Here is a 17,354-nt window from a genome sequence, read left to right on the forward strand (position 1 = left end):
GGTGCCCCCCCCCCCCCACAGATCCCCTAGTGGATCTTTGCATCTAGGGCGTGGAAGGAACCAGATATGGGATATGGTTGAGCCTATCCCCAGGCGCACGGATGAAGTACTTGGCACCTGTTCTGATAAGCTCTACTGGTCCAAGGGGTCCCTGGTCGATGCCATGGTGGTTGCGGCAGTCAACAAAAAGGAGCTCGCTCAGGAGAGCTCAGCTACATTTGCCTTACTTGCACTGAATTATTTGGCACATGTAATCAGACTGCTGTAGCATATGATCAAAGAGGTCGCTGTGTCTGCCCCAAAGTCCATATTGGCTGAGGAGAAGAAGGTTTGTTCCTCCCACATGGCCACCCTCACTTCCATCTCAAGTACATCCACGAGGCTTCTCTCACACGTCACTGATGGTGCCTCTAGGGCTACAGGAACAGGCGTGTCCATTAGGCAGCATGCTTGGCTCCAGATTTGCACCTTTTCAGAGCCCTTTAAGTCATCTTTCATGAATGCCTGCTGCGACGGTTCTACCTTGTTTGGAAAAATGGTTCAGAATTTATTAGTCCAGAACGAGAAGGATGGGAAGACTTTGTCTGTCATCGGGATCTGCTTCTCCACCCTACAACGATCCTTTTCTAGGAATCAGCGTGGGGTCAAGAAGCTGTAGTTTCGGAAGCCTCAGAGTTCTTCACAAGACACTCAGGATTCTCCTTTCCCAGAGGCAGAGGGGATACACAGATGCTGCCCTCATGGCAGAGGGGGTCCAAAGAACCAAGGGTCTTGGGACACCTTCCCAGACAGACCCTTCCAGCAACCTGTCAGAGTTGCCTGACTGCTCATCTCTGGAGGCAGTCAGGGGGCGACTTTCTCTGCACCGAATGGCCTGAGAGTCGGTTACAAACAATTTGGTTCTGCGGATCAAATCCAGAGGTTACTCTATTCCATTTCTCCACCCCCCCTTTCCCCCCAGACACATCCCAAATGTGCCACCTGATCAGCAGGAGGATGCAGCTGCAGAAGTTACCAGGCTGCTTGCAAAACAGTTCATCCAGCCCGTCTCCACAGACCAGTCCAGATCAGGCATTTATTCCCGGTACTTTTTAGTGCCAAAGAAAATGGTGGACTTAGACTTCAACCTTGAACCTGTCTGTTGCCAAGACGAAATTCCAGATAGTCATCCTTCAATCTATTCTGCCCTTCCTGCAGATGAGTGACTGGATATGCTCATTGGACCTCCAGGACGTGTGAACTACCATATCAAGAGGAATAGAAGTTCTCGGAGGTTTCTCCACTTCCGGCTGGGAGCCAATCACTTTCAGTTCAGAGTTCTCCCCCTTTGGGCTCACCACCACCCCGGATGTTCAGCAAAGTGATGGTGCTGGCGGCTCACCTGCAGCTGCAGGGTTTTCAGGTCTTTCCCTACCTGGACGATTGGCTCCTCTCTGTTCCCTCCAGGCATCACCTGATTCAGGCCAAGGATCATCTCCTTCAGATTGCTCAGTACCTGGGTATTACTGTAAGCCTCCATAAGTCACAGCTGGCACCAATGCAGGTACTGGATTTCATAGGTGCTCGGCTCAACACTACTCAAGGAATGGTGTTTCTTCCTCTGGAAAGCCTGTTATCGCTCTGCCTTCATGTGCTTTATTTTTTTTATTTTATTTTATTTTACATTTGTTAACCGGGCTAGTCCAACTGGATACATGTCCATTTTCAGTGGAGGCCCAAGGAGAAAAGCTCCGCTATCTAACACATGATAATAAACAGTATATAGACAATACATAAGGCATTACATGCATGCGAAGCAGTTTATTTTTATTTTTATTTTACATTTGTTGACCGGGCTAGTCCAACTGGATACATGTCCATTTTCAGTAGAGGCCCGGGGAGAAGAGCTCCAAGAACAGAGGTACATACACAAATATAAGGACAAAAGCTGAAGCAAGTAAATACTCTGACGTTTATAGGCAAAATAAAGCAAGCAAGTAGTTATATATATAGTTTAAAAGAGATACAGACTTGTAAAGATGGACTAACAGGGCTACATTGTGGACCCTTAAGGTTTTGGGTTGGGTAGAGGCTTAGGTAGGCCTAGGTGAGCCAGGGACGTTAGCTATTAGTCTGGATTAGAGCAGGGGCATAGCCATTGGGACTTTAGGAGAACTCTGAGGTGTATTTTAAATTGGTGCAGAGAGGTCATAAGTCTTAGGTTGTTTGGGAGGGCATTCCAGGATTTACCAATGGAATTGGCATAGAGAGCTTCACCTCCCGAGTTGTTAGATTTAATGGTCCGCACTTGTAGACTTTTGGATGACCTGAGGTACGTAAGGTTGGAGTAGGGGGTAAGTATTTTGTTCAGTGAGGGGGTTTTATCTGGATGGTTGATAATTTTAAATGCCTCAGTGAGTTGGTTGAGTTTGAGAATGTTGGGCAGTTCTAACCATTCCAGTGTCCTTAGATTTAGGCAGTGATGGGTGCGATAGGGCTTTCCAGTTATGAATCTGGCTATGTGGTTATAGGTAGTAGATAGTTTATTGAGCTCTCTCTTGTTAAGGAAGGAGAATATCGGGGAGGCATAAAGGAGTGTGGAGAGGAGGTGGGTCCGGGCGATGGTTAGTTTGGTGTGCGGGGTTAAGAAGTTCTTTATTCTATACATGGACCCAAGTTTCTTGTTTACCGACTTAATGGTCAGGTTTACATGCATATCAAATTTAAGTTTGTGGTCTATGGTCACCCCTAGTAGTTTGGTGTGGGAGACAGGATAGATTATGGTCCCATTGTTGGAGGACACATAGAAGGTTGGGTTGTGGGTATCAGGAGGTTCTATTCCTTGGGCGGTAATTGGAGTGGGGAAAAATAGAAGTAATTTGGTTTTGGTTGGGTTAAGTAGGAGTTTTAGTTCTGAGAACCATTTTTCGACTGTGGAAAAGCAGTTTTGGGTTGTGACTTGGAGTTTGGCGAGAGAGACATCAGAGCAGATCAGGGTGGAGTCGTCTGCATATTGAATGCAGGTGGCTTTGGGAATGATAGAGTGTAGACCTTTTATAAAGGCGGAAAAAAGAAGGGGACCGAGAATAGATCCTTGGGGAACACCGATATTAGTGGGGAGTAGGTCTTGATAGCCTGTCTTGCCACTGAACCGCCTGTTTTCTACAAGAGAGGTAGGCATTAAACCAACTTATGGTTGGTTTGCTAAGAGGAAAGGTTTCCAGTGTGTGGAGCAACTGTTGGTGATTGACCATATCGAAGGCTTTCGATAGGTCTAGAAAGAGCGCAGAGGATATTAATTTATTATTGCGGTTGTGGTTGACTGAGTCAACAAAGGAGAGGAGAGCAGTGGTTGTGCTATGATGGGGGCGAAAGCCGTGTTGGGTGTTGGACAGGAGGTTATTTTGTGTGAGGTGGGTAATGAGTTGCTTGTGAACGCAGCATTCCATAATTTTGGCTAGAGGAGACAGTATAGCTATGGGTCTATAGTTAGATGTGTCAGTGGAGGACCCTCCTTTATGGAGAGGGATGATATAAGAGATTTTCCAGATTGAAGGAATAGAAGCTTCGGAAATGGTCCGGTTGATCAAGATTGAAACAGGGTAGGCTATGGCATCAGATGCTATTTGTAAGTATTTGGCTGGGAGTAAGTCAGCCGCTAGGGTGGTTGGTTTAAGTTTTTTCAAGAGGGTACGAATATAGGAGGTAGAGGTAGGATGTAGGTTGAAGGCAGGTTGAGCTGGGTCTTTGGTTAAGGTTGCAGCCGAGGGAGAAGCTGACTGGCGAGGGACTGGATGGTCTCAGTAAAAAAAGAATTAAAAGTGTTGGCTATTTCGCTTGGATCTTTATCCATGAGTTTTTCTGGGGTGGGGGTGGTAGATTTACCTGGATGAAGGAGGTGATTGAAACCAGCCCAGAATTTTTTAGGATTAAACTGATGTTTATCTTGGAGGTGACAGAAATATTGTTTGTTATCAGACATAACGGCTGCTTTGGTTGAATTTCTAAGCTGCAGAAACTTGATGTGATCTAGGGGGGTTTTTGTGGTTCTCCATTTATTCCAGGCCTGGTCTCTGAGTTTAATTTTAGTTTTAGTATCTTTTGTTAGCCAAGGTGTGATACATTCCTTAGTTCTAGTAAGTCGCTTAGGAGCATGAGAGTCAAGTATCTTGAGGAAGGTGTCATTAAAGTATGATACAGTCTTATCTAAGGGTAGAGTTTTTAGGATGGACCAGTTACATGCCTTGAGGTCTGCAAGAAATTGGTCTGGGACAAAATTCTTGCTGTTCCTAACTTGTCTAGTTAGGGGGGGGTTTGTAGTTGGACATTTGTGTTTTATAATAGGTGGTCACTAAGGTCGTTGGGAAGGGTCCCTGCGGTATAGTTGTTAGGATCCTTGTTAGTAAGAATCCAGTCAATGATGCTCTCCTTTTGTTGGGCATGTCCAATTCTAGTGGGAGAGAGAATATTTTGGGAGAATCCATTTAAGTTAATGGGGAGAGGATTTGATTGAGCGGAGTAGAGAGACCAGTCAATATTAACATCTCCTAAAATTATAGTTTCTTGGGGATAGTTGGTAGCAAGCCAACTAAGAGTTTGTTCTAGGTTTTCAACATTTTTGCCTGGTGGTAAGTACATTACTATGAGATTAATACTTTTTTGGTTGTTTAGGCATAGCTTTAGGGCAATCAGTTCCAGGTTAGGAAATTTTGGAGGTTGGAGTGGATTCATTGTGATGTTCAAGGGGTTCTTGAACATGACTGCTATTCTCCCGCCCTTTCTAGTTATTCGATCGGCCCTGAGGATGTTATACCCAGATGGGATGATTTCCTCATCCTTAGTGCTTGGTTTGAGCCATGTTTCTGAGAGACACATGATGTCAGGGGAGTGGGTTGCAAGCATAGCATGCAAGTTGTGAACTTTATTATTGATATTTCTTAGGTTAAGATGAAGCATAAGGAGGGAGCCCGCTGGGCTTCTGGCTGCGTTCAGGGAATTGGGACCTAGGTCAAAATTAGGGCCTGGGTTGGGGTGGATATCACCGTCTTTTGTGATGGATTTTTTCAAGTAATCAAATATTTTTTGGAGTTTAATTAGTAATTTAAGATGGTCCCTTGTTGAGGATGCTTTCGGGCGACAGAGAGTAGGATGAGTTCTTTTAGGGATCAGGTTAGTAGCAGGGTAGTGAGAGGGAGGGATGAGATTGGAGGGGTTGTGGGAGTGCAGGGAGGTGTGACCCTTGGGGAGGTAGGCTCCTGCTAGGGCTAGGGTTTCATAACTTGTTAAAAGATAAGGTAAAATAAGGAGTAATGATATGAGGGGGACGGTAGTAAAAGAGTTTCTATCCATGGTGAGGGGAGAGGTTGATGAGTGTATTGAGCTGGGGGAATTTCCTTGGTGCAATTGGTATGTAAAAAGCTGGAGGTGGGAGTAAAGAGTGTTAATGGAGAGAGTTTAGTGGGTGGGCGGACTGGGGGAGTAGCCTTAGTAATATAGACAGGCAGAGAAATGGAGGGAAGAAGTATCAGAGTGAGGAACAGTTGTGATTGGGTGGAGGTAAGGGGGATGGGCTTAATGACCTAATAAATGTAGAGGTAGTGGGGGCGGGTGGGAATAGGGGGCAGGGAGGGGCGCGGAGCGAGCCCGAGCGTAGCGGGGACTACACCACAAGGATTTCCCTGGGTCTTAAAGGTAACAACGTTTAATGGCAGCTTGCTGTATTTTTTGTTGGAATTGCCAATAATATATATAACCTGTTTTCTGTTAGAGTTATTGCTGCCTAATTCCTGCAACAGAACGCTAAACAGTAAAAAACACTTTTAGGTAGGATAGTTCTTTACCCTGAGTCACTTTAAAATATTTGCTTTGAATTCAGAGGCATTTAGAGGAGGCTGGTTTGTGCATTCGCACTAGGAGAGGGTCCTCTCAAGTCAGCAGCGATAGTTTGGGTGCCACGCGGTGTGCGTCTAGCTTGGGGGGCTATCTAAGGTGAGCATAAGGAAGAGAGATTCTTCAAGCCAACCTTCCCCCAGCGAGCTCAGTTCTTTGGGCATTGGGGTCCATGGCAGCCACGATCACTCTCATCCGAACTGCACGTCTCCATATGAGGGTACTGCAGTAGATCTTAGCCGTTCATTGCTCTTTGCTGGATCTTCTCTTGTCACATCCTTTTCGACTATTTAGTGTTTTCAGGGATTCCCTTCTTTGGTGGTTCCAATCTCTGGACCTTCTTCAGGGTCGCACGTTTGTTCTTCCCTTCCCCATGATCACGGATGACTCCCTGCTTGGGTGGGGGTGGGGGCATTGCATGGAAGGATGGTGCAAGGCACATGGTCCTCTCTGGACACCAATCTGCATATCGGTGTGATGGAGGTGAGGGCAGTGCTTTTGGTGTTGTAAGCTCTCTGTACCTTTCTTCCTCTGAGAACTATTTCAGTACAGACAGACAATATGTCAGTTGTCTGATACATCAACAAACAGGGGAACCAGATCCTATCCTCTTTGCCACAAAGTCATTAGATTATGGGAGTAGGCAAGCTCCACTGCCCGTTTTCTGGTGGCAGTGCACATTCTGGGGAAGACCAACATTTTGGCGAACAGGCTCAGCCATTCTGTTCTGATGCCTTACGAGTGGTCTCTGAATCCGCAGTTGCGGACAAGATCTTTCTAAAGTGGGGTCAGCCTTGCTATAATCTCTTTGCTTCTCCTTCCAACACAAACTGCAGTGAGTATTTTGCTCTGAACCCCCCTCCGTGGGAGTCCCCCAGAGACTCTCTAGTTTATGCTTGGCCCTCCGGTCTACTGTATGTGTATCTTCCACTCCCTCTAATTCTCAAGTCTATTCAGAAAGTTCAATGGCTGTGGAGCTCAGTGATCTTCATTGCCCCTTTTTGTCCTTGCCAAGTTTGGTTCCCACTCTGTGGTCTCATGTAATGTGTCCTCCTTGGATGCTAGACCCGGTTTTGGATCTTATTACACATCCCTCAGGGGTTCCTCACTCAGACTTAGCCTGAAGCTCACAACTTGGCTGTTCCAATTCCCATGATATCAAGGACTCCTGGGCTGTCTTCTCATGTTAGGAAGAACTTGGTAGCGGTGCACAAATCTTCTTACAGGAATGTCTCCTCAAGCAAAGGGAAGCATTTTTCGATCTGGGCCTCTCAGCATGACCTTGGATCCCTTCACTGCACCAGTCTCGGCCATTTTGGAATTTTTGGCAGACATATTTTTAATCATGGCGCTAGTTTCTCTACGCTTAAGGTACAATTAGTGTTTTCCAATTTTCACATAGGTGAGAATTCAACTTCATTGGCTTCTTCTAAATTTTTCAAGACATTTCTGAAAGGTACCTTTTTTCTTAGGCCTCCGGTTAAGGGCTGCACGCCCCCTTGGGATCTTACCTTTGTACTGCAGGCTATGGTTTCTTCTCCATTTCAGCCAGAGATTCAAGCCTTATCTGTCAAACTCCCTCATTTGGTCTTTCATAAAGACAGGGTGTCCCTGTGGACCAATCCATTGTTTTTTTTTTTTGTTTTTTTTTTTTAACCAAAGGTGGCATCATAATCTAATATTAACCAGGTCATTAATTTGCCTGTTTTCTTTCCAAATTTCCCAAATAAAGGAGAGTACAAATTGCACTTGCTTGATGTTCACAGGCAACTACATTTTTATTTGCACAGAACAAAACCCTTTCGTAAGTCAAATCAAGTATTTGTTTCCTTTTGTAAACCTTTCTTGGGAAAGCCTGTTTCTAAAGTTACAATTGCTCGATGGATTCCTGAATGCATTTCATTGGCCTATCGAGCCAAAGGTTTAGCTCCGCCAGGACATATTCAGGCTCATTTCACCAGATCTGTTGCTACTTCTGCGGCTTTTTGGTCCAAGATTTCTCTGGATCATATCTGCTCTGCAGCGACCTGGGCATCATCGCACACTTTTATTTCCCATTATAAACTTGATCTTCTTTCCAGGAGCAGGGCATCTTTGACTCAGCCGTGCTCCAGAACATCCTTCCATGAGGACCTCCCAGAGGTTATTGGTAGCTGGGACACTGTCCCTCAGGTTGAAGATCAAATGAAAACAACAACTTCGGATAAATAAATCATGTACTTAACCATAGCTTTCCATCTGAGTTGTTGCTTTTCATTTGTCTTCAACCATCACTCCCTCCTTCTCTCTGCCCTGTGTGGGCTATGTAGTGGAGCGGATAGAAAAGGCATAGCCCCTCTGTCTTGGCTAACCTTCCTTTTGATATGCCGTTTGTGTGTTGTCAGGTTTATTGGCATATTATCTAGGATGGGAGGCTGCTGTTCTGCAGCAAAGTTGATCGGAGGGGGGGTGTTATGGGTAAGGGAGAAGCTTGGACTTTGGACCCGATGCTGGAGTATGCAGCCAAGTCTGATCTGTGCTGGAGTCGAGTCCCTCATGTTGAAGACAAATGAAAAGCAACAGCTCAGATGGAACGTTATGGTAAGTACATAACTTATTTTTTCAATTGCTCCAAACTTTTAGTTGAACCTACAAAAGTCCTGTCTCACACCCTTACAAAGAATTGTCTTCCTCAGTGTATGATGGACACAGAAAAAAGTATGACCTTTCTACCAGTGGACATGACAAAGGTCAGACTTTTTGAAACAGTTTCAGGGATTTCTTCCTTCAAGAGGCTGCCTCCAGAAGACAGTTCTCAAAATTCTAGCCTTCATGGCATCTGTGATGAGCAATTGCAGTGGTGGAGGGATTGAATGTCTCTTAATCCAGACCTACTGTTCTCCCTCCATGCCCTAGTTCAGGAAGTCTAGATGGACTTGTCATATTTTGCATGGGAGCAGAGTCCAGCGGAGTTCAAGTACAAGACAAATGGAGTCTTTCAGATACTACAAAGCACATTAACATTAGCAAAATGTTAGCAGTGATTCAGACCTTAAAAGCTCTTCATCAGGTATGTCTCCATGTCCCTTTTTATTAGTCACAGACAACAACGCAGTAATGTGGTACCTGAACAGTCAAGGGGATACAAAGCTGTAAAAAGTGTAAAACGTAGTGGCAGACAGACAAAACAGATCCCAGTGGACCCTGACAAGTAGAAATTTAGGACAGAGGTCTGTCTGGATTTGGCCCAGATGTGGGGAACACTTCAAATAATTCTGTTCACCTCCTTTCAAAACAGCCAGTTGAAAATTGTATTTGCGACATCCTTGCAGCCATGCTTGAGGACAGAAACATTCTCATTTCCTTGGACACAAATGTTCCTATATGCATTTCCATTCTTTCCACTAGTACCCAAGCCAAGGTACTTCTGAAGATTCAGAAAGAATTAACCGAAGAACATTGTAGTGATCCCTTTTGGCACATGCAAAGTTGGTTCTCCCTTTTAATGGAATTGGCTAGGGGTAATTACTGCAAACGTTCTCACACCCTGGATTGGCTGACTGGTGTCAGTGTTAACTGGTGAACCCCAGCTTAATGGCTGCTACTGAGAGCCTGGATAGTCTATCTTTGGTACCTTTTAGGCACTTGTTCCATGAGGATGTGCAGCAGATATCGATGGAGGCAGGAAAGCCTGCAACTAGATTTTATACCTATAAGTGGAAGAGGTTTTCAAGGTGGTGCCTAACTGATATCAAAGGACCCTGTATCGTGTCCTCCCATCTGGTTTTGAAATATTTGTGTGAGCTATTCAACAATGGTTTATCTTATGCATTTAACAAGGTGCATCTTGTGGCCACCTCTTTTTATCTGCCAATATATTCCCCTCTATCATCTCTTTTTCTGGTCAAGCTGTTTATGAAAGGAGTGTTGCACTTGAGACCCCCCCTCAAAAACAAATTCCTCCTCCTTAGTATCTCAACTTTGTTGTTGAAAAGTTGAACTCATCTCCTTGTGAACTTACCATTCAGGCTGATTTGAAGTTCATCACTTAGAAAACCGTTCTGCTTATTGTTGACATCTGTAAGGTAAATCTTTGAGTTGCAAGCTGTTATAGTGGGCTTACCTTAACTGATTTTCCACAAAGACTGGGTTGTTTTACACACCTACCATTCTTTCGTGCCAAAACTTGTTTCTGAATTACTCCTGATTCAAATCATCAATCTCCCAGTTTTCTTTCTAGAACTGAAAAACAAGGGAGAGAATATTCTACATACCTTGAATGTGCACAGACATCTCATTTACTACTTGACAGAATTAAGCTCTTCTGGAAAGCTGAGCAGATGTTTATTTCCTTTTCTAAGACTGTCTCCAAGTAAAAGATTGCTCATCCCTTATCTTCTGCTATTGTTTTTTTATTACTCCTACTGTGATGAATCTGTTCCAGGTAAGTTTAAGGCACATTCCACCAGAGCTTGATCATCTTTGGTGGCATATTGGAAAAGAGTGTACTCTAGAAGCATTCTAACAAGAGCAACCTGGTCCTATCTTCATCTCTTTACAAAGCACTTCAAACTGTATTCTTTCTCAAGTTCCAGAGCTGGCTTTGTGAGGACCGTTTTCTGGGTTTTCCTGGATCCTTATCCTTTCTTCTGCCAGGTAGGGTAAGTTTTGGGAATCAATCCAAATGCCACTTATGCAGTCTGAACGATGTACATAGTACAGTTGTGTAAATCTTACTTGTAACAGCAGATGTTCGAATTTGATACTGTCTCAGTGGCAGCACCTAGCCACAATCTCCCTTATTTTATATATAGTTTGATGGTATCCAACCTTATTGTGTTATTGTTTGGCTTTGGTTATTTATGTTCATGTTTTTTGGATAGTAATTGGTTGGTTTCAAGCAATTCTTGCATCTGGTCTTTCCTGGTGCTTCCTACTTTAGACTTGAAGTCTGAACAACTGACTTCCTGTGACAAGGTTAGGCGTTCTCTGATGGGAAGGGCTTAGCCAATCCCCTATCACATGGATTCAAATGAGAGGATTCTGAGTTCTGGAAAGCTGCAAATGTGGGTTTGTGCGGGCACAGAGCACATGCCTTTGAGGCGGTGTGAAATTCGAACATCTACTGTTACAGGTAAATAGGACTTAAGCAACTGTACGTTTTCATGTGGAATGTTATGGGATAAGCGCTTTTTATGTCCATGCATAGTGTGCATGCACATTCTCTAAAGAGGTTGGGATGTGAAGTGACTGGCTGGCACTGATCTTAACTGCTCTTTTAATGCTTTCTTTTACTGAAATGACATTGTAAAAACTAGTTTATGTAGCAGTAGATGCTATAAAAAGACCTGAACCTTGAAGCTGTAGCAGTGTGAGAAAGTTGAACTATCCATCATTGCAGCAGTAAAATTACAGCTGCCTTACCCTAATTGCAGTGAGCGCAGTATGGAGTAGTGGCTGAAGTACCGAAGAACACAGAAGAGCTGTGGGCTCCTCTGTACTGTAGTGGTAGGCTGCTTGGATTTGCTAGAGGGGTGCATGTGTGGCTCAGTTCCCTTAAATGCATAGTTATACCAATATAAGACGTTAGAATGACAACGCTAAGCATTTGAGATTGTCTGCATAAGACATATCATTACTGCAATGTAAATCTGAACTATGCAGCAATGCAACTCATTTCTGTTAACAGTTTTTATAATTGAAGTTCATACCAACCTGCTTGGTTATTTAAACTAATGATATTTCTTAAGAAGCATTTTTCTAGCAGGGGACAAGCTTCCCATCATTACCTAGTAAAGAGGGAGCAAAATCCCCCAGCATTCCCATATTTAAGTATACTAACTCCATGATCATACAACCATGGAAAAAGGCAAATACTCTGCAGGTGTGAAAGAAATAGTCCTCCATACTGCAGTCTGGAAGCACAGTGGGTTTTTGTAAAACTGTAGGACTGTTCAGTTCAGGGTGATGAGATCAGAGATAACATTTGATGGAATAGTTTCTACTGAATGATAGTTTCCTTTAAAAAATGTAAATGTGCAAGAAAGTAGTATTATAATACAGCAGTCAGCACACATGAATGCGCAAACTGTGTTTAAAGCACAGAGCAGTTATTTCTGACACAAATATTTTGTTTAACTTCACTGCAGAAAGTTACTGTCTTCATTCTTCTTAGGTTTATCTGTAATGGTGGTGTTCATGCCAAAAGTAGATGCTTCTGTGATTTATGTGAGGTGGTTTAAGAAGACATCTGCATGTTAACTTTGCAGAATGTGAACAAATGCTTTTTGTTTACTAGATTCTGGAAGAAGCTACTGAAGAAGAAACTACTTTGCACAATCAGATGATGCCTACAGTTGTAAGACCGCCAACACAGTTTCTCCCAAAACATCAACCTGCAACTAATCAAGACATGGTAAGTACATTGTTTAAGTAGTGGGCTTTGCTATAGTAAACAGTAAAGAAAATCTGTGTTGCGCATTTCCATTTTAACTTGATTGTAAACATGAAAACTGTGCCTGTTTTTAATTTACACATATGATATTGTGCATTATGATTATTAAATGTTGTATGTGCTCTTTGAAGTCTGCTTAGATGTAGATGGTATAAGCATCATGTCTAAAGATGGTTATGGATTTCTAAGTTTCTGAATATACTCTCCTATTTAGAAGTTGAGCTCCAGACTCCAGTTTTTCAGATTTTTGGGCTGCTTCATATCTGTTACAAGATTTATTGCATTTAAACTGCTGCACACTTTTTTATTTTTTTTTTACTCACATTCTTTTGCTGTCTTTACAAAGTGTAGATGTAGCTAACACCAAATCTTAAGTAGTTTACTTCATTTGATCTTCATCCTGTGGGTACTGGATCTGTATCGGATCTGAGCTGGCAACTTCACAAGCATCTGTGCCGAGCTCCAAGCTCCTCCCCTACCCATAAAACGCCACCACTACCTTCCAAACCTCAGATCTCATTTGCCACGGCTTTGCAAAGCATCATGATCCTTGTGCTCCAGGTCATGAGAGTTTTGAAGTGTCTAATTCCCCTTTTTCATAACTTTCTGTGTGTCTGTTGGTAGTGTGGGTCTCCTCCCTTCTTCCCCTCTCGCTGGTGCATCTAGTGTAGGTAGTTTTCTGTAGTTTTAGGTAGTTGTTCTGTAGTAGTTAGACTTTCTCCCCTCCCCCCTCAGCTTTCTGTGTGCTTGTGTTTGAGTGTGTGGCGGTTGGAGAGTGTCTTTGGTAATTTCTTGGACTGGTTATGGCTGATCAACCAAAGCAAGGGTTTAAAAGATGCACAGAGTGTGGCCACAAACTGTTGCCTGCCGATGGCCACACTCTGTGCGTTCTTTGTTTGGGTGCTGTCCATCTGTCAACTGATTGGAGTATTTGCACGGGTTTTAACCCACAAGCCCTTAAAGACCGTAGGGCTAAACTTATGATGAAGGGCCTTCTCACTTCTGTGGAGGCAGCTGCCTCCAGTTCTGCCTCAGTCACGTCTGTGACCACCTCTCCTTCAGCTCCCGCCCTTGCTTCTTCTCCCTCTCAGGCTGGGACTCATCCTCCTGCCTCTAGGACTGTGAAAGGAGAGCATAGAAAGGGCAGAGAGAAGGAGAGAAGAGAGCTCAAGAGTGATAAGAGGGAGAGGTCCCTGGACCTTTCAGCTCTGACTGGGCCTCCCCCCAAACTTCAGACTAGTCACTGACCTGACTCCCCTTGGCACCGATCTCGTAGGTTTTCTCTGGAGCTGGAGGAGCCCAGACCATCTTGTAGGGCTTCGGTTCTCCAACCCGTCAAGTTGGATTCTGTAGCTTTGTCACTGTCTACCCGCAGTCTCTCAGAAGCTGACATGGATAAAATGATGTGGAGATTTATTCGCACACGAATTCAGATGGGAGTCTTGCCGGCCCCCTCTCCTCTGGAGGGGGGGGGGCTCGCTTCCCTTCTTTACACCTATATCTCCTTCTCCGATCTGACCCCTGGTTTTGGAGTAAATGGATCCACGAGGTTCCCTAGTCAGGGGGTTGTCACCGACAGTACCCATTTCCTCGACACCAGCAGCCACCTGGAGCGTGTCTGATCCAACTAGCTCAGATCCGAGTAGCTCTCGGAGATGTGGCCTGGGTGTTGGATCTGAGGAGGGTGGAGTTTTTTCCATTGGCTTCGATCTTGTCGGGTCATGGCCACCTCCTCGGCACTCCATCTACTTCGGGCCCAGCTCCAATCCCTGCTTCAGATCTGGAGAGAGCAGCTCCCTTACTAGTGCCCAGAAAGCTTGCTCACCTTCTCCGTTCAATGTTGTGGAAAGGGGTCCTCTCCAATGGGTCGAGGCCCTTAACTGTATCTTAGGACTCCGCCCCAACTCCCTCTGTCTTTGGTGTGACTCCTGTCATTTTACCACAAGGACAGCCCGTGCTCGAGGCACCCCCGGCGGTTTCCCTTGAGGAATAAGAGGTGGTTTGTGAGCCCCCTCCGGAAAGCCCCACCGGAGAGGTTCCTCGCAAGCATACATGCAAGAGGAGGCAACTTGGACGCCTCTCCAGAGTCCCTCACTGAGGAAACTGATTTGGATGATGGGGAAGGTTCACCCAGATCACCTCCTGACGATGTCTCCTTCTGAGAGATCATGGAAATTTTGTGCCAGCGGGGAGGTTGGTCCACCCCAAATCCTTCCTCGGATGAATCTGTCTTCTTGGAGGCTTTCGGCACGGATCTTTCTACTTCCTGGGTGTCCCCCCCCCACGGATCCATTTGTGGACTTGGCCACCTCATGGGCCTGGAAGGAACTGGACACCGTGGAACTAATCCCAAAGCACCCAGATAAAATCTTAAGCCCTTCCCCCTGCTGGCAGACTTTCTTGGAATAAAGGTTCCCCGGTAGGTGCTATGGTGGTAGCAGCCGCCACCAAGAGGGAACTAGCCCAGGAGAGTTCCTTGGCCCAACCTCCTGACCCTGAGTCTAGGACGCTGGCTCATCTAGTTAAGCAGGTTTATGCATCAGCAACCTTTTTCTATTAGGGCGCTGAACTATCTGGCCCATGTTACTTGACTACAGTTCGACCTGGTTAAGGAACTGGCTGAGTCACCCCCAAAGTCCATGTCGCAGGAGGACAGGTGTACATTCTCCGTGAGGTTGGCTGCCTTGACAGCGGTTTCTAATACGTCCATGTGACTCCTCTCGCATGTGACCGAAGGAGCCTCTAGGGCAGCTGGGTCCGGGGTTTCCATGAGGCGTCATGCCTGACTCAGGTTGTGTTAGTTCACGGAACCCTTCAAGACGTCTTTTGTGAATGCCCTTTATGATGGTTGTTTCCTCTTTGGTAAGGCCGTCCATGACACCTTAGTCCAGAGTGAGAAAGACGGGAAGACACTGTCTGCTGTTGGAATCTGCTTCTTGAACCCTCAAAGATCCTTTTTCCCAGAATCAGTGAGGGCAAAAGAAGATGTGGTTCCGGATGTCTCAGTATTCCCAGGACACTCAGGGCCCTTCTTCCCCTAGAAGCAGAGGGGGACAGGACAGATGCCAGCCCAGAGGCAGAGGGGGTCCGAGGAATGTTGGTTCTTGAGAACCATTCTTGGACAGGCCCGCGCGGCAACCCTGACTGGTTGCCCGACTGCTCTGGAGGCAGTCGGGGGTCACCTGTCGTTGCACCTGACGGCATGAGCGTCCGTCATCAGACCATTGGGTGCTTCAGATAATTTCCAGAGGCTATTCAGTCCCATTTGTGGTTCTCCCTACCCCTTCCCAACACCTCCCAGATGTACCACCCACGCAGAGAGAGGCAGCAGCACTAAAGGTTTCCAAGCTGCTAAAGAAACGAGCCATCTAACCCGTCCCCCTAGATCAGTCTGGATCGGGCATCTACTCCAGGTTCTTTTTGGTGCCAAAAAAGACGGAGGTCTTAAGGCCCATTCTGGACCTGTCTACTCTGAACCTGTCAGTTGCCAAAGAGAAGTTCCGGGTGGTCACCTTACAGTCCATCCTGCCGTACTTGCAAGAGAGCGACTGGATGTGCTCGTTTGACCTCCAGGACGCCTACTGTCACATAAAGATACACAGAAGCTCCAGGGGGTTTCTCCGCTTCCGGGTAGGGGCCAGTCATTATCTGTTTTGAGCCCTACCCTTTGGTCTCACCACAGTCCCCAGGGTGTTCACCAAAGTGATGTCAGTAGTAGCGGCTCACCTGAGTCTTCAAGGGATTCAGGTCTAGCCTTACCTGGACGATTGGCTCCTTACTGCTCCCACCAAGTGTCCACTTTGTCCAACAAGAGACTATTTCCTACGTCTTGCACACCATCTAGGGATTACAGTCAACACAGTCAAATCTCTTCTGAACCCTGTCCAGGTTATAGAATACATAGGATTACGGATAGACACATTACAGACAAAAGTCTTCTTGACCTCGGAGAGAATGCAGACCTGAAGGATGCATGTTGCTTTCATTTATTGATCTCATCTTCCCTCAGCAGAGTCAGTTTTAAGGGCCCTAGCTTCTATGGCAGCAATGATAACCCTTCTACCATGTACTCACTTAACATGCGAGTACTTCAGTGGACTCTGGCGGTGCAATGGTCTTTATTGGATCTTCCGTTGTTGTACCTGATACACATAAGCAAAGTCTGCAGGTTGTCCCTTCTATGGTAGATGCATTCTTCGAAAATCTTGGAAGGACGACCTTTTGTCACAGCCCCTGTCCAAGCCACAGTGACCACGAATGCCTCCCAGCTGGGGGGTATTAATCGGAAAGGACAGTCCAAGGCATGTGGTATACGATCAAGACCAGTTTGCATATAAACGTTCTGGAGATGAGGGCGGTCCTTTTAGTGTTGCAGCCCTTCATGCCTTTCTACCTCTGAGAGCCATTGCAATTCAGTCAGACAACATGTCAGTGGTCTGGTATATCAACAGATAAGGAGGGACCAGATCTTACCCCCTTTGGCACGAGGCCATGAGAGTTTGGGAATGGGTGATCTCCACTGGTCGTTTTCAGGTAGCAACGCATATTCAGGTGCGGTCCAACATTCTGGTGGTCAAACGAAGCCAGATTATTCTGATGCCTTATGAGTGGTCTCTGCATCCTTCAATAGCGGAGCAGATCTTTCTAGAGTGGAGTCAGCCTTGCTGCAATCTCTTCGCATCTCCTTACAATGCGAAGTGCAGTGAGTTCTTTGCTCTGAACCCCCCGCCGGGAGAATCCCCCAGAGATGCTCTAGTCCATGTTTGCCCCCCGGTATTCTTTATGCTTACCCTCCTGTACCCCTTATTCTAAAGCTCCTCCAGAAGACTCGTCAACTGGGAAGCAAAGTGATCCTCATTGCTCCATTTTTGGCCTCGCCAGGTATGGTTTCTCTTCCTTTGGTCTCATCTTTTAGCTCCTCCTTGGATCTTGGATACCATTCCGGATCTCATTTCTCACCCCTTGAGGGTCCCTCATCTGAATCTGGACAGTCTGAAGCTCATGGCTTGGCTGCTCTAGTTCCCTTAATTGCTAGGACTCCCGGGTTGTCTTC

General features: G+C 45.6%; 1 protein-coding gene across 1 annotated transcript in view; it reads left to right on the forward strand.

The window, feature by feature from the left end:
* The window catches only part of ATP13A3 (ATPase 13A3), a 2,707,264-nt gene that overhangs the window by 1,661,060 nt on the left and 1,028,850 nt on the right, over positions 1-17,354 (forward strand). The window contains exon 17 of the mRNA XM_044070296.1: positions 12,146-12,262. Within this exon, the coding sequence (XP_043926231.1) occupies positions 12,146-12,262 (117 nt within the window). The remainder of the gene's footprint in view (positions 1-12,145; positions 12,263-17,354) is intronic.

This window comes from Protopterus annectens, chromosome 4.part1, assembly GCF_019279795.1.
Source record: "Protopterus annectens isolate FY-2018-M chromosome 4.part1, PAN1.0, whole genome shotgun sequence".
In the NCBI taxonomy this organism is placed as follows: domain Eukaryota; kingdom Metazoa; phylum Chordata; order Ceratodontiformes; family Protopteridae; genus Protopterus; species Protopterus annectens.